The sequence below is a fragment of the Thunnus albacares genome, chromosome 7, assembly GCF_914725855.1.
Source record: "Thunnus albacares chromosome 7, fThuAlb1.1, whole genome shotgun sequence".
NCBI classification, from domain to species: Eukaryota; Metazoa; Chordata; class Actinopteri; order Scombriformes; family Scombridae; genus Thunnus; species Thunnus albacares.
In genome coordinates this window covers 20,300,957-20,323,569 of record NC_058112.1, presented here as the reverse complement: position 1 = coordinate 20,323,569, position 22,613 = coordinate 20,300,957, and the positions used below count along the sequence as shown (strand labels likewise).

At 38.8% G+C, this 22,613-nt stretch overlaps 2 protein-coding genes across 3 annotated transcripts; one reads left to right on the top strand and one right to left on the bottom strand.

Moving 5' to 3' along the window:
- Positions 1 to 2,068: 2,068 nt before the first annotated feature.
- On the bottom strand, positions 2,069 to 10,110 carry pnpla2 (patatin-like phospholipase domain containing 2). Its single transcript, XM_044357149.1, has 9 exons — positions 9,564 to 10,110; positions 8,467 to 8,699; positions 7,713 to 7,778; positions 6,650 to 6,859; positions 6,444 to 6,504; positions 5,859 to 6,065; positions 4,654 to 4,786; positions 4,260 to 4,382; positions 2,069 to 2,979 (listed from the first exon to the last, which is right to left on the bottom strand). Exons 1-9 carry the CDS (start codon positions 9,748 to 9,750, stop codon positions 2,661 to 2,663), a joined length of 1,539 nt encoding a protein of 512 aa, XP_044213084.1. The 5' UTR covers positions 9,751 to 10,110; the 3' UTR covers positions 2,069 to 2,660.
- A 3,187-nt stretch (positions 10,111 to 13,297) lies between these two features.
- pidd1 (p53-induced death domain protein 1) lies at positions 13,298 to 22,028 on the top strand. 2 transcript variants are annotated; one of them, XM_044357275.1, is made up of 15 exons: positions 13,298 to 14,651; positions 14,868 to 15,281; positions 15,403 to 15,555; positions 15,682 to 15,733; positions 15,850 to 16,051; positions 16,259 to 16,408; positions 16,551 to 16,724; positions 16,808 to 16,955; positions 17,317 to 17,452; positions 17,556 to 17,706; positions 17,788 to 17,911; positions 18,083 to 18,198; positions 18,739 to 18,846; positions 19,198 to 19,394; positions 20,056 to 20,191. In XM_044357275.1, the coding sequence occupies exons 1-15, from the start codon at positions 13,988 to 13,990 to the stop codon at positions 20,063 to 20,065; spliced, it is 2,799 nt and encodes a 932-aa protein (XP_044213210.1). In that variant the 5' UTR covers positions 13,298 to 13,987; the 3' UTR covers positions 20,066 to 20,191. The 2 variants fall into 2 exon arrangements, with proteins under 2 accessions (XP_044213210.1, XP_044213209.1); XM_044357274.1 differs by lacking the exon at positions 20,056 to 20,191 and adding an exon at positions 20,748 to 22,028 and having other exon boundaries at positions 13,300 to 14,651.
- Positions 22,029 to 22,613: the final 585 nt, after the last annotated feature.

Sequence of the window (22,613 nt, the reverse complement as noted above, 5' to 3'; positions counted from 1 at the left end):
AACTAAAAGAGTGAAATTAGACATCTTAATCTGTCTCAAATATAAATGGACTTATCTCCAGAATTGTCCAGACTGATATTTAAACTTCAAACAAGTTCATTTGTATTGGAAATTGGTTAAAATAATAGTAGGAACTAAGGGTCATAGTTATTATTGATTAATCTGTTGAATCGTTTGCTCTATAAAATGGTAGAAAACACACAATTGTCCTATTTAAACAAATGTCAGCATAATATGAATTCATATCTTTTACAATATGCCTGCTACATACAGCCTCTGTGCCCTCTACCTAAGAGACCAGCTGGACAAAGTATAAATAAAATACTATTTGCCAAACAAAGTAATTACATTTTTTTCATAGCGTAGTCCCCATTTTCCCGACAGCACTTGAAGGCCTTACCGTAAATACCCAACGACACTGGGCAATGTCACACTTTGTAATCTAAAAAACAAATACTGTATCTTTGTAACTAACTTGTATGAGGCCAGGGTTCGCTGAGCTTATCAAGGACAAAACAGCTTACACAAGACACCACAACTGACTGTGTGTGATGTGTTTTGTTCTGATTTGTGAGTAGGGTGATTGTAGCTGCTAAGGTGAATCCCAGGGTTGCTCTTCTAGTATTGACATTACGGTACGGTAAATCTTTTTTGTCATAATAACCCTTCTTGTTACCTTATTTATTTTGATTTATTAAGTTAATATAATTGTTTGTAAGTCCATAACTTCTATTAGCCAAGACAAGAACACTGACACGCAGTATGAGGGAGTGGAAAGAGGGACAAAAGTGCTTTAAATAGATTTCTTAAAATATACACTGTTAACAGTATTTGTTTACAGATTTTGTAGACTATGCTGCCTCATCATATTTTTAATATGTAGTCAATCTCGGAGGCACGGTTTTTAATTTGTAAATGGGCTTAAAATGTAGGTCCACCTCTACATTATGAATAGTTATAAAAGCTATGAATTACAAATATCAAGTGTTAAAATCTAAACATATGGTAAAAGGTTAAATAGGTACAGAGATGAAACCACATATGTCTTTCCAAAATCTATTACTACAGTATATTCACAAAGCCAAAATAGCTGGTAGCAATTATTAAAGAAGTTGCTGCTTTTATCATCAGTTTCTAGTTTTTCTGTGGAGAACTTTATGAAAAAAAAAGAAATTAAATTTAATTAGAATCTGCGGTGTATAATAGCAATTTATACCAGTAACCAGTAAGTTATAGTTACAGTAACTGGATCCCTTAATACATAAAAGAGCCACATTGTTTCTGTGTTTTACACTCTCGTCAGGAATCAGCAGTGAATATTTGTCATTTTGCTGGAAGCCACCCAAGAACCACTTCAGTCCCTGTACTGCTGTTTGGTTACTGCTACACACGTGTGTACTGTTCCCCTGAACACTTCATTGTAAGTCACAGCCTTTCTGGGTATTATAGAGATCACTGATCACTGATGTTTAACTGTTCTCTGAGTATTCGCATAAATGATGAAACACTCAATTTTATCTGCAGTTCATGTTAAACAAGACCAGTTTATTTCATGATCACATAAATATTATTCCCTGCAACATTTTTACAATGTTAAATTCACTTGGCAATTATTTAATTGAAGTTTAAGGCACAACTTTAGGCTCAATCACACGGTTAGAATTTCTTGTAGTACACAGTACAAGAGAAAATAAAGATCTTTAAAAGGTAGGTTATTACCTACCAAAGAAAATGTCAAACAGTGACATTAAATAAGAAAGTGCTTTTCAGATTATAGTGATTCTTTGATTAACCAAAAATCTATTTTTTTTTATTTACTGTACATGCTTTAAACATTTTGTCATTATAACATTTTAATCACTATTCAACAAAGTTTTAAGCAGAATTTTAAGCAGAAAATAAATCCTAGAATAGATTTAAAATTCAGTGTAAGTAAATCAACATGATAGAAACTGTGATTGGGAAAACAGAGCAAAGCAGTTTTGTATTTTTCATATAAATAATTGTGAAGACATAAGACATTCACATTCTATAAACATAAAGACAGTGTATTTTTTTCATAATACTGCATTGACACTTGCATCAAATAAATGGAGTTACTACCTGCAATAGGCAGAGTGGTGAATCCACTACTTTCCCGTCTCTAGTCCTTCGCTACCCGTGTAGCAGAAGTGACTTACGGAGCTCATAACCGGATGCAGCAGGAACACTCCGCTTAACTACTGGTCTGACTACATTCCACAAAAAACATAAACACTCATCTATTTAAACTATGCCACTTCAAGTGCGCATTTTTGTTTGTAACATCTTGTAATTCAAGTTTGTACATGACTGTTTAGGTGCATGTGCTGAGTTGAAGTCTTTTTCTGTAGACCTACAGACATATTGTGTCTATTGCCTGATTATACTGTAGCTTAAGACTTATTTTAATGTCATGAATTAGTCAAAACATTTAATACACAGTAGGTGTACATATGTTAAATCATTACCGTTTACAAACACTGTGGCCTGATTAGAAAACAAATATCTTCCTGACATCTTAAAGACATCTAGATGTCAGGGTGTAAACAGATTTGATTTGACTTCTTTAAAAAATGTTCCTGAATTTACATGAAGTACCTCTGACCCTCAGTGCTGCAGCAGAAACCTGCCAGCAGCTCTTAAAAATTACTGACGGCCTCTCCAGAGTCGGCAGCGGGTGGGATGTTAAGACACTCTATGTGCATTGTGAGGCCTTCGTCAGAGAGGATCGATGGAGGGCTCTTGTCTCGTGACACTGATCCAGTTTTGAAGGATCCTTGCATGTCCATGTTGATGCACAGCACTCCGGACATCAGCTGCTTCTTGTACTGCTCCAGACGCATGAAGACATCCAGGACTGAAGTACTGCCCCCATTTACCCAGGTGGGAAACAGGCCGGTGGAGCCGAGCCGGGAAGGGAGGGACTGGTGGTGGTGCAGCTCCAGCTGACAGGAAAACCTAAAGTATTACAGGTACGCAGAGGTGTGACGGGGCAGCCAAATGTAACACTTATTTTAAATGAAGCAGGTTAAAACTCAGCCATGTTTGCATACTGTATGTGCATCCACAACCGACACCTATGTGTGAGGTTAATGTTTTTTATAAGAAAACCAAAGCTATTCATTTAAGGAGTCAGTATGCTTCAAACAAATTGCTTGTTGGATCATCAAACAGTCTGAAACTGCCTTTCCAATGCTGGGGTTTGGATGGTCTGTGTCCAACAATTTCTGTAAATCTCTGAAACCGACAATCCCACCAACGTCGCGCAGTGAAATGTGCAGAGGTGACAAAGTAAGGAGGGTTTCGAACTTCTCTCTCAAGCTCTTTTTTCATTCTTGAACAACTACGTCGAGTGCGAGTGCATCACTATTAATGCCTTTTAGGAGAGACTGTCAAAAGTGTGCACTGTTATCTCCTTTTGTACAGGCCATCGCATCTCACCTCTCTCTATGACAGCAAGCTGTTTGTCTCACCTTCAAGTGTCATCGTTCAGACCAGGTCCATATGAACACTGACAGAGGTTTTGCTCGCTGTAATCACTCCTCCTGTGTATTCTGGCCATTAAAATATCCCCTTCAAATGAGCTTACAATGTAAGTGATGGGGGACAAAATCATAAAACATATTTAAAAGTTTATCCGAAGCTAATATGAGGCCTCAGCAGTCTCAGTTAGTCATATCAAGTGGATATGTGCCACATTTACAGTCTTTAGCATCAAATATCCTCTTTGTGTTTCCCTGTTGAGCTGCGGTGGAAGTATAGTAACAAAAAGAGAGACTTTGGCACTAACATTGAAAAATAGCCACTTGATTTGACTAATTTGGACTGAAGCTTCATATTAGCTTCAGATAAACTTTTAAATACATTTTCCACAGATGAAGGTCCAAGGATTTTTTTCCCCTGTCATTGTAAGCGCATTAGGAAGAGATCTGTTAGTGGTCAGTATGAACAGGAGGAATGATTATGGCACGAAAAACCTATTTCACTGTTCATTTGGGCACCTGACTATTGTTTCAAGACAGACTTGAGGTGACGGTTTATTGTCTGGATTGTGACCACATGCTGTCTGTAATTCTCTGATGTTTGAATACAAATACCTCAGTCTGCCTCATCAGCAATAGTAGCGAGATCAAATTATGCAGCAAACAGACCAGACATGTAATGTATTCTGGTATGACTAAATGTTACGAGGTGCCTTGAGCAGATGTATGTGTATGTGTAACTGCACAGTCACATACCTGGCAGATACATGCTGGGAGATGCTTTTGGAGGCCTGGCGTAGAACGTGCTGTAGTATTTTCAATGTCTGCTCTCGCATCCACCCCACATCTTCCTGCACGTCTGGCAGCCACTCCAAAAGTCTACATATGAGACAATTATTAGTCAATAGACATTGTAGATGTGTTTAGTTATAGTGATATGTTGCTGGTTCAGTAATGTCTGCTGTATCATAACTGTTACAGGATGGTGAGCTCCACTAATCAATAAAATCATTTAAAAAAATTTTTTTTAAAGCAGAACAATGACTTGCTTTACTTAACTACACAAAGACCTGAGCTGATATGCTGCTATTTCTGAGTGCATATAAAATAAGGAGGTAATAGGACCAGATATGAATAAGTCCTACACTACCTGAGAGTCAAGGACATAGCAGACTCCAGAGGGAAAGTGTAGGGGAGCATCATGGCTGAGGCCATCCTGACAGGAAGCAGGTTGCTAAGCGACTGCGCCAGGCTCCTCCTCTCCTTGCAGGCCTCAACTAGAGCTGCAGAGGGAGGCAAAGAGAGAGGACCACAGTGATTACCCGAAACTATACACAGAATTAAGCTGCTTTATGCAACACTATTCATGATTACAGTCTTTCTTATAAGCAAATACAGTATTTCTCTCTCTTTCTCTCCCACTAATACATAGGAAGTGGATCCAAAACTACACACAATAGGAATGAAAGTCCTGTTTCTATACCCACTCATTTGTATGCATTACTTTAAAGAAGCATACTTTACATTATATAACTGACTGCATCTCATGGTGTTTTGAATTCTTAATATATTTGTCCTGCCATCCAGGCAGCCACTGGTTGTGGTTTGGTACGAAAATCAGCTTGGAGAAATGTGTTAGTGTGTGTAGATTAATCTTATTCATCCAGGTAGTATAATGTGAAATTTAAATTAATACAAAACATTATTGACCAGACTCTTGCATTTAGTAGACTCAACTCTTTTGCAGAAATGAGGATGTTAAACATGTTTCATTATTCATTTAAAAGGAATCTTACTGTAGGTTCAACCCAACATTGCTTGAGTTAAAGGTACACTATGGAAGTTTTCTCTTCTATGCCCAAAGTTTGTCTTTATGTGGAGAGGTGTTGTCAAAAGCTTCTGTGACCCCAGACTCATTGAACAGCCTGTAAGCCTCGACCCTCTAATCCTCAATCAGAGGAGGCCAAATTTAGAGATGGAAGCTCATAGCTGTCAATCAATACATGAATGTAGTCCCGGCCTACAGGTGAAAGGCTGGGTGGAGCGCAGTGGAGCAGAGAGGGGAGGGAGGAGTGGAATGGTTTATTTTTGGGTCTCATGCTAGTGCTAGCGTGATGTCCAGAGCTTGCATAATGTAGCTTTAAGCAATCCATCACATTAAATATCATGTCTGTAAATACTGTTGCTAATAATATCATCTTCGCATTTGTGATGCAGTGCCAACTTTTCAAAACAATCTGCCCTTTTAACTGCATTAGTTTGCAAACATGAAAAATGTGAAAGAGCAGATATGATGTTCACTGTTAAAATGTAGAGTAAAGATGTAGAGTAAAGTTCATTCTTCAGTGATTTTACCTTGGTGCAGGATGGGTGGAAGGTGGTCGATGATGTGGTGTTCCAGTTCTTCAATAGCGGAATGAACCACCATTGCTCTCTCTTCCACATTTAGCTTTTCCTCCTCCTCATCGCTGTCGTCATCATCATCCTCATCATAATCCTCATTTTCTTCTGCATTAGCTAGCAGGGGTCTGTCTCTGGCAGGTCCGTTGAAATTAAGCAACCCTGAATACAAAAGGAAACACGAAAGCAATGTTTTTTTTAGGTTATTTCTTATATTTATTGACATACTTGTAAAAGTTGATTTTGTAATATCAAGTTGATTATGTGCTTCCCAGTTGCTATAAAGTAAATAAACAAATCAACATCAGTAGCTAATAGGCAGCAACACAAGCCTCGTCACAGGCAAAAGCTATCTATTGATTTGGTGACATGTGGTCACAGGAAGCACAAGTTCTGATAGCGTATCAGGTTGATAAACTGTGTGTACTAATGTGTCCTGCCAAGTGGACAAAAGATCAATTATGCTTGTTAGGACCAGGTTTCTTTTTTAAACACAGGTTCAGAGAAGGTCATAAAAGAACATAAACTATCAACTCTTACCATTTTTCTTCAAAAAGTGCAGAGCATCTTTATACCCCTGCTTACACATGGTCTTCATAACCTGCAACGCAAAACAAACATTCATCTTTCATGAGTCAAACAAGTCCACTGAGTTCACTCCAGTTCATCTGAGCCAATCAATTCATGTGTAGATTTGTGTTTGTGTGTGTATATGGAGCTAAGTAGAGTGTAATCAAGTGACCTACCATCGGGTCTGGAGGGAAAAGTGCCCTGGAGACTCTGTAGAGGTTGGGGAGAGTGAACTGAATGCTCGTGTTGGTGAAACGCAGCTCGTGTATGTTGGTTGAAGTGTCACGGGGGCAGATGTCGCTCTCTCCGGAGAATGGAGACACGGTGATGGTGTTTTTCAGCTCATACTGAGGCAGGTTGTCTGAGATTCCTCCATCAACATATCGCTGAATGATAAAAAGATAATATTTTTATATATAGCGTCTGAATAAACAGAAATAGATCACTAAATGCAGAATATCTGCTATTTTGCTGTTAATCCTTTGAGGGAATTGGAGGATATAAGGCCAATCTGATAATAGTGACATCATCTCTGTGAATTGATAATGTTTGTTTTTATTGAACTTTTAAACTTAGAGCTGGGAGGCATGCAGTTTGTGTCAACAGATAAGACCAGAGTGACATCAGTTTTTTTGAAAAGGAGCCACTGAGAATAGGACAGGACAGAACAACCTTAAAGCCTCTGCCAACATGGTCACATCTACCACTCTCATATTTTAGTCACAAGCCCTGCACACACACAAGCACATGTAAGCTATTAAAATCCAACACAAAGGCCACAGAGGGAGGGTGGGAGTGCTGGCATTGCTCAATGGTACTTCCCAGAAAACCTTTGCACTAGAGAGACATGTCCAGAGAAAAATACAAGTTTCCCCTTTAGTGTGAGATCTCAGACAAACACTAACTCCTGAGGAATTTATAATCACTTTGTTTCCACGCATGTGCCGTTCAACGAAAACACATTCTTTAGGAAAGGAGGGCTCTGATGGGGGCAAATGAAAAAAAAAAAGAAAAAAAAAAGGTGCCAAGAGAAACAACAATAAAATGCAATGAAAGGAAATACAGTGCATTATTCAAGCAAAGCAGCAAGGTAGACTAGCCCTTACAGCTCTCCAAGAGTAATGCCCCTGTATATGTAGTTCTTAATCATGAAGGTAGTTTATTTCCTCTTGATGCAAATAAGATATTGGCTACAGAAGGAAAGTGCATATGTGCTGAAAAATACTAGATATTACTCACCACTCCTTGCAGGCTAGGAGGAATAAGGCCACAATACACTGGGATGTAGGCACTGCATAAACACGCCTGGTAAACAAAGAGAGAATAAGAGAGATATCAGTTTTGGACAAATTGTTAAAGATGGTATTAGACAAAATTACAATGATGGGAAAAAACAAAAAAAATACCAAAAACATTAAAGTTGGATGACCTACAGTAATGATATTATATTGGAATTACAGTGTAAAACTATATATTAATATTAATTGCAGTGTCATGATACAATTTAAATGCTGTTACTTTCTGTTCTTAATGGAGATGTTAGTTACACTTAATGTACTTACTACACTATTGTAGCTAATCAATAACAATCAAATCAATAACAATAACCAATCTAGTCTATAAAATGTCAGAAAATAGTGAAATTTAATGTTATAAATTCCCAGAGTCCAAAGTGGTATCTTCAAATGTCGTTTTTTTGTCTGATCAACAGTCCAAAACCAAAAGTTTACAATTAGAGAATGATTTAAGTTTTTAATTTAAAAATACCTGAATGATTAATTGATTATCAAAACATGCATTTTCTGTCAATGGACAAATCTTTTCAGTTCTACTTATAGTATATCTACATTACTAATGATTTTGTCTTAAAATGTCCTTGTATGTAAATTGAATTTGAAAGCATCCTAAATATACTGTCACACTATCAGTGTTGAGCTATTAAATCACCAACCAACTCTACTGGAAAGGAAAATTTACTCAATAATATTCACACCTGCACCAGCTCCTCCTTGTTGTTAAACTGAGACACCAGGACATTTTCTCCATCGGTCACTCTAGTGAGAGAGATTCCTAACCGCCCGCTGGCCTGGAGGTGACAATCATCTGGCAGAGAGCGCAGCAACATGTGACGCACAATCTTCATCAGGTTAAAGGAAGGATGCATGGGTCCCAGGAACCGCTTTCTTGCCTCTTTGGCAACATCAATGATGTTTGCACCAGTCTCGCCTGTGAGTACAAGATGAAGAAGTCTGAGTCTCACAGGGGCAATGCTCTCTAATTAAAAGTACTCTTATTGTTGATGTAATTGTCATCTGGTTCATGCAATCATACCATCTACAATCTGTAATTCAACCTTCAGTTAATAACATGTTTGATTAGGTATTATACTCAAGGAGGATATTTCATTTATGTTTGCTTAAAAAATCTTTTAGAGTGCTTTATTATGAGATAAAGATAGTTAACATTTAAAGATCACAACAGAATTGGAGAAGGCTTGACTTGTGGGGCATATTAACCTTGACATGGTCAGAATGTCACATTGGTCCTTTGGCTGTGGTTGTATCTAACTACCAGTGGTGGAAAGTAACTAAGTACATTTACCCAAAGTAATGTACTTAAGTCAAGAGGAACTTGAGTATTTTCATTGCATTCTACTTTATACTTCTACTCCACAACAATCCAGAGAGAAATATGATACTATCAGTTTAGAAATATGACACTTTGCTAGATCAAACCACCCACCTGTGTATAAAGTAGTTATTAGTGCCACCTCCACCAGCTACAACTTTAAAGTAATAATCCAATACTACAAAAGCTACGATATACTGTATAATAGTTATAATACTGTGAAATTAGTAAATCTGCACAATGAGTAGCCTACTTTTACTATTGTACTTAAAGGATAAGTTCCTTATAATACTTTTTGTAATACTTTTGCAATGTGGTACTACTTCCTCCACCCTTGATAAATATACACAGAGGTTATACTTGATACTTGAGTGTTGCCCAATACTTTAGTACTCTTTTCTGTAAAACTCGAAAGCTGTACAGCATCATTAATGCCCCTGTAAATACTACAATGATACACACCGAGACATACTCCAGTGACCAGGACAGTGGCGGTGAGAGCTCCAGCTGATGCCCCATACACATGTCTGGCGTTCAGCACCAGAAAGGGAGCCTGCTCCAGTAGACAGCTGGCGACACCGATGTGGTAGATCCCCAAGAAGCCACAACCTGCAAACGAGATGTTCCAAGGCGAGTCTAACGGAAACATACCGGAGACCGTCTTTCACTTTGTCAAATGGGTCTAAGGTCACTCACTAACGATGAGACTAAGTTCACTCACTGATATTAGCAGCTAAAAAAAAGACAAAAACAAAGACTTTCAGAGCTGGGCACCGTTAATTTTCCCTGCTGATAACTGTTTACATGCTATCTTGATGGTAACTTGAGCAGCTAACTATTTTTTTTTAGCTTTATATCTAACTAACGATAGACGTCACTTTTTCCGTTGCAGTTACCGTCGCTAAATTCATACGCGCCTATTTAAACACACAACAATTGACTTGTGCTGAAACTGAACCTGGTCTAATTAAAATCAGCCCCTCTTAAATAGCGGACGGGTACGCGGTGCACCACGGGGAGTTGTTGTTATTCTACATACCTGGAGGAGGGCGCAGTGATGAGCGGCGTGTCCAATCACAAGCTGCACCGCAAAGCAAACGAACCAATCACAATTGAAACGGTTGGTGATGTAACCAATCACAAGCCGCATCGCTGGAACACCCGTGAAGTCATTGAACGGGCACTCAAATATGTTTCCCCTCACGTTGCTATGCATTTTGTTCTGTTTTTTTCTAAATTTAACTGCTTTGTTTTCCCTTTTTTTTTTTTTTTTTTTTTTTTGGTTAGGAGAAATATGTTCATGTCCTTAACAACTGACATAGGCTGTAACGAGGCTGTGATCGTTACATCCTCGTACTACTGTTATCAGTAGGATGTGCATTGATATCCGACTATGCAATATTGGCTAGATTAAGCTATTGTTTACAAATCGATTAAAGCAAACTCGTGATAGTGCGCACTAATGAGCCTGCTTATCTTTACTCTCTTCTGTTTATTTGTAGTCGAGGTAATTCTCAAAAAAGAGACTAATGAAAAACTTTCACTGTGTGAAAAGCCCTAAACACCAACATGTGTTTGAGGAACTTTGTTCAGGAGCAGAATTACAGTCAATAAAGGATGTACAAATCCTGCTTGCAACGTTTGGGTTACAAACAGTAGTAGAGTAGCCTGTTTCACAAGAAACATTATGAAATTACAAATCTGTTGCATCTGAAGCACATTCAACAATAACACTGAAATGTTTTTGTGGAACATTTCCTCAAAAAAGTATTCGCTGAATTTGGCTGCAAATAGTCACTTTGTGGGCACGAGACCAGGTTCTGTTTAGGACATGAGTCCTCAGAGAGGATATCCTGTTGTGAAAGCACCGTCAGCTTGGGTACATTGTCTTAAAAAAAGTATCCCCGCTCTATCGAGTGTTTATTGAGTACTGACAGTCCTAGCAGGGTCAACCAGGCAAAGTGGGTAACTGCCCCATGACCCAGAGCAGGATCCAAATGTCCCAGGTTCACTGTGTGGCAATTGGTTTTGGTGATTTTATTTATTGCCTATTTTCTACGACAAACAGAAAACCTGTTGCCAGGTAACGTTAGTCGAGCACAGGACTGTTTGGTCTCTGGGTGTCTGGGCAAATAATGAAGTAAGTTATGCATGTGTTTGCTGTCTGCTCTGTTCTTAACATGAATTAAAAGACAACTGTGTACATATTCGGTGCACAGAGGAGGTGGGTGGACGGTAGGGGTCGGAGGGTCAATAGGGGCCCACGCAAGGTTAATCTAGCCGTGCTGCTTCAATTGGTTTTCTTGCATCAAGAATAACAATAAAAATAGTTGAGGTTAATTACTAATAAACTTAAATAATTACAAACTTTAAATGTCATGTTAAAATGAACACATTTGTGTTATTGTAAGAACAATTTTTATTAAAGAAAAAATTGTGGTTATGTACAAAGACTGAAAACGTGATGGTATTCTGGCTGAACTTCAAGACTCTGTGACTCAAAAGTATGAAATGTGTCTGACCGAGAGATGACATTTGCACTGGGAGGTTTTTCTGAGGAGAAATTTGTTATTGTTCCCAAGTAGCTCATTGAACAACACTTGGCCTTTGGCACAGTGTATCTGAACCATATGCAACTGTATACTTCTACTTCTACCACAATATTTACCTGACAGATAAATGTTACTGGTCACATTGCAGATTCAGATTTTATTCACAATATAACAACAAATAAAATGTGATGCATCACTATTGATTAAACTATCCAGCATTATACAAGAATTAAAGGCTCTACCTTCAACACAAGTTAAGTCAATTTAAATACATTGTGCTAATAAAACCTCTCTTTCAGTCTTCATTTTTAAGCAAAAATTTGAATGCAGGACTTGTACAGTATTTTTACAGTGTGGTATTAATAGTTTTACTTAAGAAAAAACTTTTGAGTATTTCTTCTACCACTGCCAATACCGACATTTAGTTAGAGAAAGGGTGAAAATAAAGCAAGACAGAGTTTGTCTGAGGCCTCCAAATCACTAAATCAGCCCCTGATCTGAATCAAACCAGTTCCTTTCTCCATGATTAAATGGTTTCCATAACAGAGATGAACTTTTGACACAATTTTTTCACCAATATGCAATGCAGTTTTTACTAATGGGTCATGAATGTGCCACAGTCACTGGTGAAAGAACTGAGATCTTTTTCTCATGTGAAACTGGCAAGTAAGTGTCCTGCATAAAAGTACATGTAAAAAAAAAATGTACTTAAAGTAAAAAGGGCTCATTAGGCACCAGAATGGCCTTTGTCAGAGGATTATAATATGTTATAGAATTATTATTACTGGTAATACTATAACAGGTTGACATGAAACTGTTGAGTTGTAAAGATGTGTTGCATGCTATAAGCTGATATGTTTTGTGTGTGAAATCTTTATCTGTGAAGTATCTAGTGACTATAGCTGTCAAAGAAGTGTAGTGGAGTAAAAAAGTACCCCTGAAACCCTGTTGAGTAGAACATAGTAGTATAAAGTATGTAAAATCAAAATACTCCAGCAAAGTACATGTATCTTAAAAATGTACTTTAGTACTTGTTCTTACATTCCACCACTGAGCACAGTTATGAGATTAAAAAAGACTAATTATGTAATGACTTCATACTGTTATTCTATAGGAGAAGCCTTGTGACAAATCAATTTAAACTCCCTTAAGTACATTTTATTAAGTAAGTCCTTCACTGTTTTTATTTACAATCAATTAATAAAATAACCCTGTAAAAGAAAAAGCAGTTAAATTTTGCCATAAAATGACATGTTATAAAAATCAAAATAAATAAAATAATGATATTTCTTCATATTTCCTTCAGTCTTTGCATCATGAATTATTAGTTGAAATTCAAAATGGAATCACAAAATTAATTGTTAAAAAGGCTTTGGAACATAACTTTTTGTTATTCCATTTACTAATAAATAAATGGATAAATAAAAAAGACTTTTTTATTTTTGGTGCAGGATATAATATTTATTCAAAAACTGATATTTGGCTTACACTGTTAACATTTATTTTTTTTACTTTACTTGAATTACTATGCAAATAATTTATGTATTTAAAAAAAACACTAATATTTTTTGTTTTTATTTTATTTATTTATTTGTTTGTTTGTTTATTAAAAAACAAAAACAGTACCATAACAGCTCGCAGAGGACACTGAACAGCGTCTCCCGGTGGCCGAACACGTGCTCACATCGAGGGCTCACGTTGACACACAACTGTCCCGCCCTGAGTTGAAACTTTGGCGGCGCATTCACTGGCGCGCTCGGTTTTTTCACAGCAACAGCCGAAGAGGCGGGGCCCCCCTTCTTTTGAAACGAGAAAGAGATTTAGTCTCCTCCTGCTTCCCGCCAGTAGACGCTGTACACAAAAACGAACGAGAAACTGTGACGCAAAGCCTTTTCTTTGAAAACATTGTCGGAGTTGAGGAAGTAAGTGTGCAGAGTGAGATGGAGACAGGGCAGGCTGGAGAAATAGGTTAACGTTACACATTATTGACACAGTAACGTTTCATTAGCCCGTAAAGTAACAGTAATAACGGATAATTAAAGGTCACTAACGTCGCTGTAAGGGTCATCAGATGTGTAATTTTAGCTAACATTAACGTCAATATGGTGAAGCTATTAGCTAGCTTCTTTGTTACGCCAAATTCAAGCAGGAAACATGTCTAACAACATATTCGTCGCTTCTCATGACAGTTATTTATCTCTGTGTGGCTTTAATGACAGTGGACATGTCCAAACGTGTTCTGCGTTCGTACACATCATGCAGAAAGAAAACCTGGGGTCAGTACTGGACCTGTTGGCTACTGTTAGCCGTCTAGTGTAATAAACTGTGGTTTGAATGGAGAGAAACAGCGAGGAAGGGGCAGCTCCTGATGAAGAGGATGGAGACCAGGCAGCCAGATGGATTATGACGCCAGACAGGTCGGAGGATGAAGGGGTGGAATTGACACCTGCATGTAACCCATCAAAGACCACATCCCAAGGTGGAGGACCAGACCTTTCTAGGGACATTTTGGCTATTAGGCCCTGGGAAGGACTTGTATACCAGGATCAGGAGGAACCAGAGAGAAAGACTGGACCAAATATATCAAGAGGTGTGATGTCTGAAGGTGGAGGAGAGGTGGTGGAGCCAGAGAGTGATGCTCCTTCTGTGTCTCCCTTCAGCCTCACAGACACCTGTGCTCCTTCCATATCAAGCCTCTCTTCCTACTCCTCCACCCATCATCATGCCAATTTTTCATCATCCTCATCTTCCTCTTCCTTGTCTCTGACGCCACCCCTGCCTCCTTCTGTGGAGCTGTCAGCTGTGTTGACTGATACCAAGCTGACCCTGGATGTGTACCAGGGAGGAGCAGCTGCACTGCCGCTGCTTTGGGGGTCCATTCCAGGGCAGCTGAAGGGCCTCCAGTACCTGAGACTGGGCTCTGAGGATAAACCAGGGCTGGATGGTGCACTGGATGTCCTACCTCATCTGACACAGCTGTGCTCACTGGCTATTAGAGGTACCCCACCCCCACCCCCATTTAATGTGGTGTCAGGTGTTTGTTAGCCCATAATTAGTTAATGGCTTTTTTTTGTATTTTTTGTTAGTCATGACAAAACTACTATACAAAAGATAGCAAATACTGTGTTAATACATTATGATCTAAGTGTCACTCTCTGTTTTTTCTTTTACTCCTACATCTCTGCTTCTAACTGCGCCTTTTTTCTCATTTAAGGACACTGTTTTTATGACTCACAAGGTGACCCCTTGCCTGGCCTCCTCACCACTTTGCCCACATCTATTTCCTCCCTTTCTCTTCTGGTGCACCTGGATCTCTCCTTCAACCAGCTCTCTTTCCTGCCACCCTGCCTGCTCAGCTTGCCTATGCTGTCCTCCTTGCTGCTCTGCCACAACCGCCTCTCAGCTTTGCCCCCTGATATAGGCCAGCTGTCCACCCTCACCTACCTCTCCCTCCTGGGGAACCAGCTGGTCTCTCTTCCCCCAAGTCTGGGTCAGCTGAAAGCGCTACAGACATTGGATATTTCATATAACCACCTCCAGCATCTACCTGATGAAATTGGTTATCTGGGAGAGCTTGTTAAGCTGGAATTGTCCCATAACAAGCTGAAGCAGCTACCAGAGACCATGGGTAAGGGTGTAAGGGTGAGTGGGTGTGCCCTGTGAAATATGTCCACATTTTGACTTAATATTTTGATTTAAGGGAAATTAAAAAAAAAAAAAAGTATAAACCTGTCATCTTTGTTGCACAGGCTCTCTCCTCTCTCTCAGGGAGCTTGTCATCTACAGCAATAACCTCCACCTGATCCCACATTGTCTGAACAAACTGCCTCTGCTGAAAATAGACGTGCGTGACAATCCTTTGGGAAAACCTCCAACCCCTCCTCCTCTCCCTCCTACATCTGGTAAGCAGGGGAAAAGGGGCTTCAAATTGATTAGTGCTAAAATAATTTCACTGTATTGTCATCGGTTACATGCTGTTAGCTTATATACTTTCAGTTACATAACTTTTTAAACTTCTTTCTTACCAGATCAAGCAGAAACAAATATTCCAGAGTTGCACCTCGGATTCAATCAGCACAGGTACAGTGTCACTCTCAGCATGGAAATGTTTTCTAAATCTTTGTAGTACTCTTTGTCATTTAAAGTGTTTCTGACTTGATTAAGATTATAGATGTCATCCTCCTTTTGCTCCTCAGTTTCTGTGTTTCGTCTGCTGGGTGTCATGTGTTTCTCCCAGGGGGGGCCGAGCTGCTGTTCCCCCCAGGGTGTCTGGAGAAAACCAAAAGACTGGAGTGGGTGGAGAGAAGGCCAGAAAGGAAGTGGGTGTGGCTGGAGGAGCATGACATTTTACTGAGTCGTCCGCTGGAACTGCGTCCCCATGGAATTACATTTCTGAAGGTACATTGAATGTAATTTGTTTATTTACAACATCTGTTTGAAGTAACAACCTAGTTTCTTTTAAATCACTATTGTGAAACCTGTAATTAAAAGATGCAGTATTGTGAACTTGGCATATTTTGTTCATCGTAGGTTATTCTTCTTCCATCTTGTGATTGTGTTATGATTGTGTGAGGTAATTGTACTTCAACTTTGACATCTTTGCAGCCAGTGGAGGTGTGTGTGCCATACCATCGGACAAAAAGAAGGGAGGTGGTTGTGCGGAAGTTTGATGGACAGTCATGGAGCACTCTGTCCACTGTTTTGAGGAGAGGAAGTGAGAGCCATAGCAGTCACCCGGGAGGACGACCAGCCAGGGTAAAGCATAAAACCTCCCACTTCAAAAGAATATTATTACAGTTGTATTTAAAGGTTTTTTTTTATTTTTTTGGTTGCACAAATTGTAACACTAGCAATTAAGTTTGTGCTGAAAATAAATCACCCCTTGGTATACCTGTAGCTGGCCTGCTGCTCAGTGAACCAGTTCTCCTGGTTTATGGCAGTGTCCCGTCCAGTGAAGGACAGCTGCTCCGTTACACCAGCTGGAGCCCTTTTGGTGTCCACTTCTGACCCTGGAATCAAGCTTCATTTCCCTCCAGACTCCACCGTTCAGACCCGCGCTATAACTTTACAGGTAGGCACAATGAGTAGCATCATCAGTGTTGTCAGTGTGGTATCGGTGGTCTACAAGGCTGTGGGATGTCTTTCTACCTGTAGGTGCTGCAGGTGTCTGTGTCGGAGGTACAGGCACTGTGTGGGGATCCTCAGGCCAGTGTCAGCCCTCTCCTCTGCCTCTCCCAAACTCCAAACATACATTTCCTGCAGCCTATCAAAGTTCAGGTCCCTCTGCCATCTGGAGTCACAGGTACAATATGCACATGTTTATAACCAAATTTATTAGCATATAGTATAGAGCTGCCACTATAGGTATTAATCGATAGACAGAAAATTAATTGGCAACTATTTTGATATTCGAGTAGTTTTCAAGTAAAAATGCCAAACATTTGATGATTTTTTTTTACTTTTCCTTGTCTTAACATTATAGTAAATTGAATATCTTTGGGTTTTAGACTGTTGGTTTAGCAAAACAAGACAGTTCTCTGATGTTTTATAGATCAAGTGATTAATCAATTAGTAGAAAAAATAATCTGCAGATTAATCAATAATGAAAATAATTGTATAATAATTGCAGCCCTAATCTATTTACATGTCTGGTGCTTCTGCAGGCCACACAGTTGATAAGTCCTGTTTGCATCTGCTACATGGAGACCCCACTGCCCAAACCTGGACTGACATCACGTCCCAAGTGTCTCTCTATGTCACCCATTTATATGCCATTTTCTACATTACGCATTTCTCCTGGTAAGTTTTCTATAATATATTCTCATGATGTACGTTCAATATATATATATATATATATTATACACTGTAGTCTCACAGCTTTGCATTCTGCACACCATCACAGGTACTGGCTGTGGTACACCACTCAGCGCTGTGTTAGTGGGGTGGTTAGAAAGGTGTATCAAAAGCTAAAACAATTTAAAGTCCAGTTCTTCGTCCTCCAGCGGAAAACTGATCCCTCACAAGTCCTGCTACAGTGTTTACCTGCTAACAAGGTTTGTAATTCTCCTTTCCGTGCAGTAACAAAATAAGACGTTTATGAATGCTAAACAGTGATTGTGATGGCTTCTGTCTAGGTGGAAGTCAGAGTGCAGTCTTTGGCAGAGCAATATGAAGGACCTCAGCCTTCAGACGTGTGTGACCTGCTTGAAGGAGAGCAGTTCTTCGCCGGGTTTGAGAGGGGCTTAGATATCAACGCAGGTCTGAAGTCCTCTTTGAGACTCTATCTTAAATAAACATTTTTTTCTCTGCTCCCTTTCCTTCCAAGGTCTTGTGATGTGCTGTTGCATAATAATTACCTTATGTAAAGATATATTCAACAGATGGCTATTTGTAATAAGTCTTGAGATGATATTTTTCCTGCTTTCACAGACAGACCAGACTGTGTGGGAGGAAGACTGCGTTTTGAATTTTACTCCAGCCTTAAGAATCTGAAGGAAGTGTACATCTCTCCAGCTCAGGGACAGAAGGGGCCTGTGAGGGGACAAGTAAGACAGATATTGCAGTCAACAGACAATGGCTAGTGAATGTTCAAATTTTAACAGCCAATCAATAGATTACCATTGTTTTGGCTGGTGAGTGAAGCAAATTTACCAGCCACTTGCATATTTTACCAGCATTCGGCTGGTGGGTGGTGCTAATTTTGTGCGCTGCATCTAACATTTCCACAGTACATACTAGCACATATGGTGCAAGGGCAACATGACCTCACCCACGGTATATTTTAACAAACAATATTTGAGCAGACTGCACTTATCAGCCATCTACATACAGTACATTTTACACTTAGTGACCTGAACAATGGAAACCCTTGTACATGTACTTGTTTTGTTTGTCCATATGTGTAATATATTTGGAGAAAAAATGCAGTCTAAAACAATCAAAAGTGTCGTCTCCAATAAAAAAAACTGAACCTTATAGCAAAGGTAGTTATTATTTGTATAACATTGTATGAATGTTGTTGTCGTTTCATCCCATGAATCAAGCTGTAAGTTCTCCTGAGAATATGCTCTGCACCCCTGTTACAGGTGTCTTTTTATAGAGGGGAGATTCCCAGCAATCTGCCAGAGGAAGTGGCGAGAAAGAGGAAGGGGCACGACAGCCAGTGGCTTGCAACTTTACCGCTTCGACTTCCTGTCAGTTGAAGAGAAGTTGAAGAAAACATTATCTTTTTCATCTTATTTCTTATGATAAAATATATATTTCTGCATTTGTGGATAGTATGTGAATTAGTAGGAAGATATTTTGTCTTAAAATTTTGCATGGTATCATTATAATATTAGATTATCTGCACATTGGTTAGAAATAGAAATAAGAAAAATATATACAATGTTCCTCCCATACACAGGATTACGTAATTTCTAGACTAGATGCTTATTTCTCACAGTTAGAGTAACATAAACATTGCTTACGTGCATGCGTCTTCTTCTGTTAGCTGCCACCTACAAATAACGTCACATTTTGCCTCTTCTCCGCTTTTCTCGTAGGCTCTAAACTCAGAGAACAATTACATCATGGAGGAGGTCACGTATCCTCCTCTGAACCTGGGTGACCCTGAGAGCGGCTACCTGACAGAAGCCAACCTGCTGTCCATCTCTCTGCAGATCGGACAGGACTGGCGCGTTATTGGCATCAATCTTGGCTTAAGCTACACGGAGCTGGACCGCATTCAATACAAGCACAGGTATGACAAACATGTCACGTTCAGGCAAAATTGCTCAACTGAATCCAACAATACTGTTAATTCACAGGTTGTGATATTTTTTTAACATGCTATCATAAACATGTTCTCTGATTTCATGATCTATATTCAGTACTTATATATTCATTTTAAGGCCAAGAGAAAGCACCAAACTGCCAACATTTAATACTATAAATGTAAAAAAACGCATTATTACGAGATACATATTTCCTTGTATCTCCTGATATATTTAGTTTCTTTGTAAACTTGATTGTTTGAGCACTTAATTTGAGCAAAACATATGTTTTTAAAGAATTTAAGGAATAAGGTACACATTCATAGGAAAGTAGAGCTTCATTATAATGCAACAATAAAAATAAACCTAATATAGAATCCCATGATTACCTGAACCTGACCTTCTTAATCTAGATTTTAGTTAAAGATGGAATAAAATGTGTAATCCAGCAAAAGAGATTGAAATATAAATTTTCAGTTTAAAGCATCTCTGGGTGAGCGAATGACGTAATCAGTGCGTGCATACGTGTGTTAGCACGGCCAAAGCCTCTGAGGGGACGAGATGGAGTGAGATGTAATGTGACTGAAGGAAGACAGCAGCGGGAGAGAAATGGTAGAGAATTTTGATTGTTTTAATCTGCACTGTCAGCCATCACTAAGCCATCTGGGACACTGCAGGAGATTACATACAGACTGATGCTCATCTGGCCCTCCCCCTGCTCCTCATGTTCAGAAAACCTCATGCTCATGACGCATCCCGGAGGCAGACAGCAGGAGAATAAAGCAGTATGTGATGGCATACATGCATCTTGTGTAGGCGGTTTTGTGCGTATGGTTGTGATGTAGGAATGCACATAAATAGAAATGCAGCTGAGATTTATAATGAATATTTGAGGGACTGTTCTCAATAACAATTTTCCATAGGAAACAGGTGGTGCACAGACTAAATCTGAGATTTCACGCATACGCAGTACATGGTTTATCCTTCAACTGCATAGAGATTCTTATAAAAGCAACAAGTTTATTGTTTTAGTATATTTTATAGTGTGTTCTCAAGGTACAATATCTAAAAAGTGATTTTATCCTACAGTGGAACTAAAACATACAGTACTGTCATGTTCATAAGTTGCTGCTACTGAGCGAGTATAAGAACAACAGATGCTCCTGCTCATGGTCACAGCTGGTTATTGCAATTAAAATAGTTATTGGAAGAATATAATCTTGTGGTGATGTGAGACATGCTGATATCTACTCCAGTTATTTAACCAGCTTTTGGTGGCTCAGTGCAGCCAGTAACAGATGATGTAAAATATCTTTTGTATGTTCTGCTCCACTCACCAGGGACAATCTGGGAGCACTGGTGCTGGACATGCTGTTCCATTGGGCCCGTGGACAAAGCAACGCAGGTCCAGGAGCTGTGTCGAGGCTGGTGGCTGCCATGGTAGAGAGCGGCAGGAGAGACCTGGCAGATGAGATTGAGGACATTGTCAATTTAGGAAGAAGAAAGTACACAGAGTCACTGAGAAGAGTGGGACTGGAAGCAGAGAGCCCCTCCCTCGGTGAAACACAGCAGTAGATAAGCTCACGCTGGGTGCAGATGGCTGACTTATACTTGAGTAACCGGTTTGTTTACAGTGTGCCCATCATCTCATCCTGCTGTCTAAACAACTCCTCCTGTCCTGGAGTACAAAATGTTTGTTTTCTTCCACAATCATAATAACCAGTTATCAGCTGGTGGCACCTTTTACTGAACCTGCAGAAGAACAGGCAAAATGGATGAACTGCTTGAAGATAATATTTAAATAATAAAATATTAAATAAATATTTATATAAAAAAAAAATCCTCACTTTCCACTTTTAAAAAACTCTCAATATGCAAAGCAATTCTATAAAAGCGAATTTCCACCCAAGAAAAGGAAAAAAAATTATGAGATACTATGTCACAATTATAAAATTGTGAATTCAAATTTGGAGATTTTAAATTAAAATTACAAGAATCTAAGTCACAATTTTTGCACACTAAGTCAAAATTTATATATTTAGTCAAAACTACAAAATACTGAGTCAACATTTTGACTTACTAAGTAAATATTATGAGATACTGAGTAAAAATGAATGAATCAAAAGTAGCTCAAAATTTTGACTCTAACTTAAAATTTTGATGTAGTATCATAATTTACTCGATATAATTTTGATTTAGTAAAATCAAAATTTTGAGTTAGTATCTCCTTATTTTGACTTTGTATCTGATCAATTTGAATATCTCATTATTGTACCACAAGTATCTTTATTTTCATCATTCTTAAATTTTCATGTATTTTTCTTTTCTTTTTTTGTCAGAAATGCACTTCCCTCATATATTTCACTGTTAGCTGTTACCAGGACAGAGCTGAGAGGCAGAACAAACACTAGAAACTGTGGGACTGTCTCACAGGTCTGAATGACGTACAGAAAGTGCAAGCGGAGGCCATTTTTATGGTTGATTGAATTTCTTCTTTGTGTGCCTTTTGGTAACCGAGCCAACCTGTTCAGCTGCTGCACAATTTAAGTGACATCTCAGAAAACAAGACTTTTTAATGTATGAATTTCCATAATTTTTAGTAAAACTATGATATAAAGAAATGTGTGTCAGCTTTCTTTTTTTTAAAAAACTTTTTGCTTGGGGTCCTGTAGTGAGTCATTGGTTGTTTTAGTGCTGCATGCTCCCCTAATATTTCAACTCTGGCCTTTTTTCTATTTTGGTGTTGTTTTTTTTCTTTTATTAACAAAAGGATAATATACAGACATTCAGGTAAACAAGAGGAGCACATACAGATCAAATTTAAATGACACAAATACGTATTAAGAACATTAAGTGAAAATATTTAAGAGAATTATCTTAATCCGGCCACTTTATTAGGAACACCTGTGCAATCTAATGTAATCCAGTACAACAGCTCTGCCATAAATTCTACATTTACGAAGCTTATACATTTTCAGTTTTTGTTGACACTGTCAGAAAGGTGATAATTCTACTTTATGTTTATTGTTGAGGTCATAGTGGGTGGTGGTGTGCAAGGGTGCATTACACCGAATGGCGTTCCTTATATTTTGCCCCCCTCATTTACGTTAATGGCGTGGACAAAATATTAGGAACACCATTCAAGTGACAATGTCAACAAAAACTGAGAATGAATTTAGCTGTTGGATTGCACAGGGGTCCCTAAT

Coding starts and splice junctions, on each gene's coding strand:
- pidd1 (XM_044357274.1), top strand. CDS start 13,988: ATGGAGAGAAACAGCGAGGAAGGGGCAGCTCCTGATGAAGAGGATGGA. Junction 16,409..16,550: donor CGGGAGGACGACCAGCCAGG/GTAAAGCATAAA, acceptor GTATACCTGTAG/CTGGCCTGCTGCTCAGTGAA. Junction 19,395..20,747: donor CGCATTCAATACAAGCACAG/GTATGACAAACA, acceptor TCCACTCACCAG/GGACAATCTGGGAGCACTGG.
- pnpla2 (XM_044357149.1), bottom strand. CDS start 9,750: ATGTTTCCGTTAGACTCGCCTTGGAACATCTCGTTTGCAGGTTGTGGC. Junction 8,700..9,563: donor GGTCACTGGAGTATGTCTCG/GTGTGTATCATT, acceptor TTGTACTCACAG/GCGAGACTGGTGCAAACATC. Junction 6,860..7,712: donor CTCCTAGCCTGCAAGGAGTG/GTGAGTAATATC, acceptor TTTATCATTCAG/CGATATGTTGATGGAGGAAT.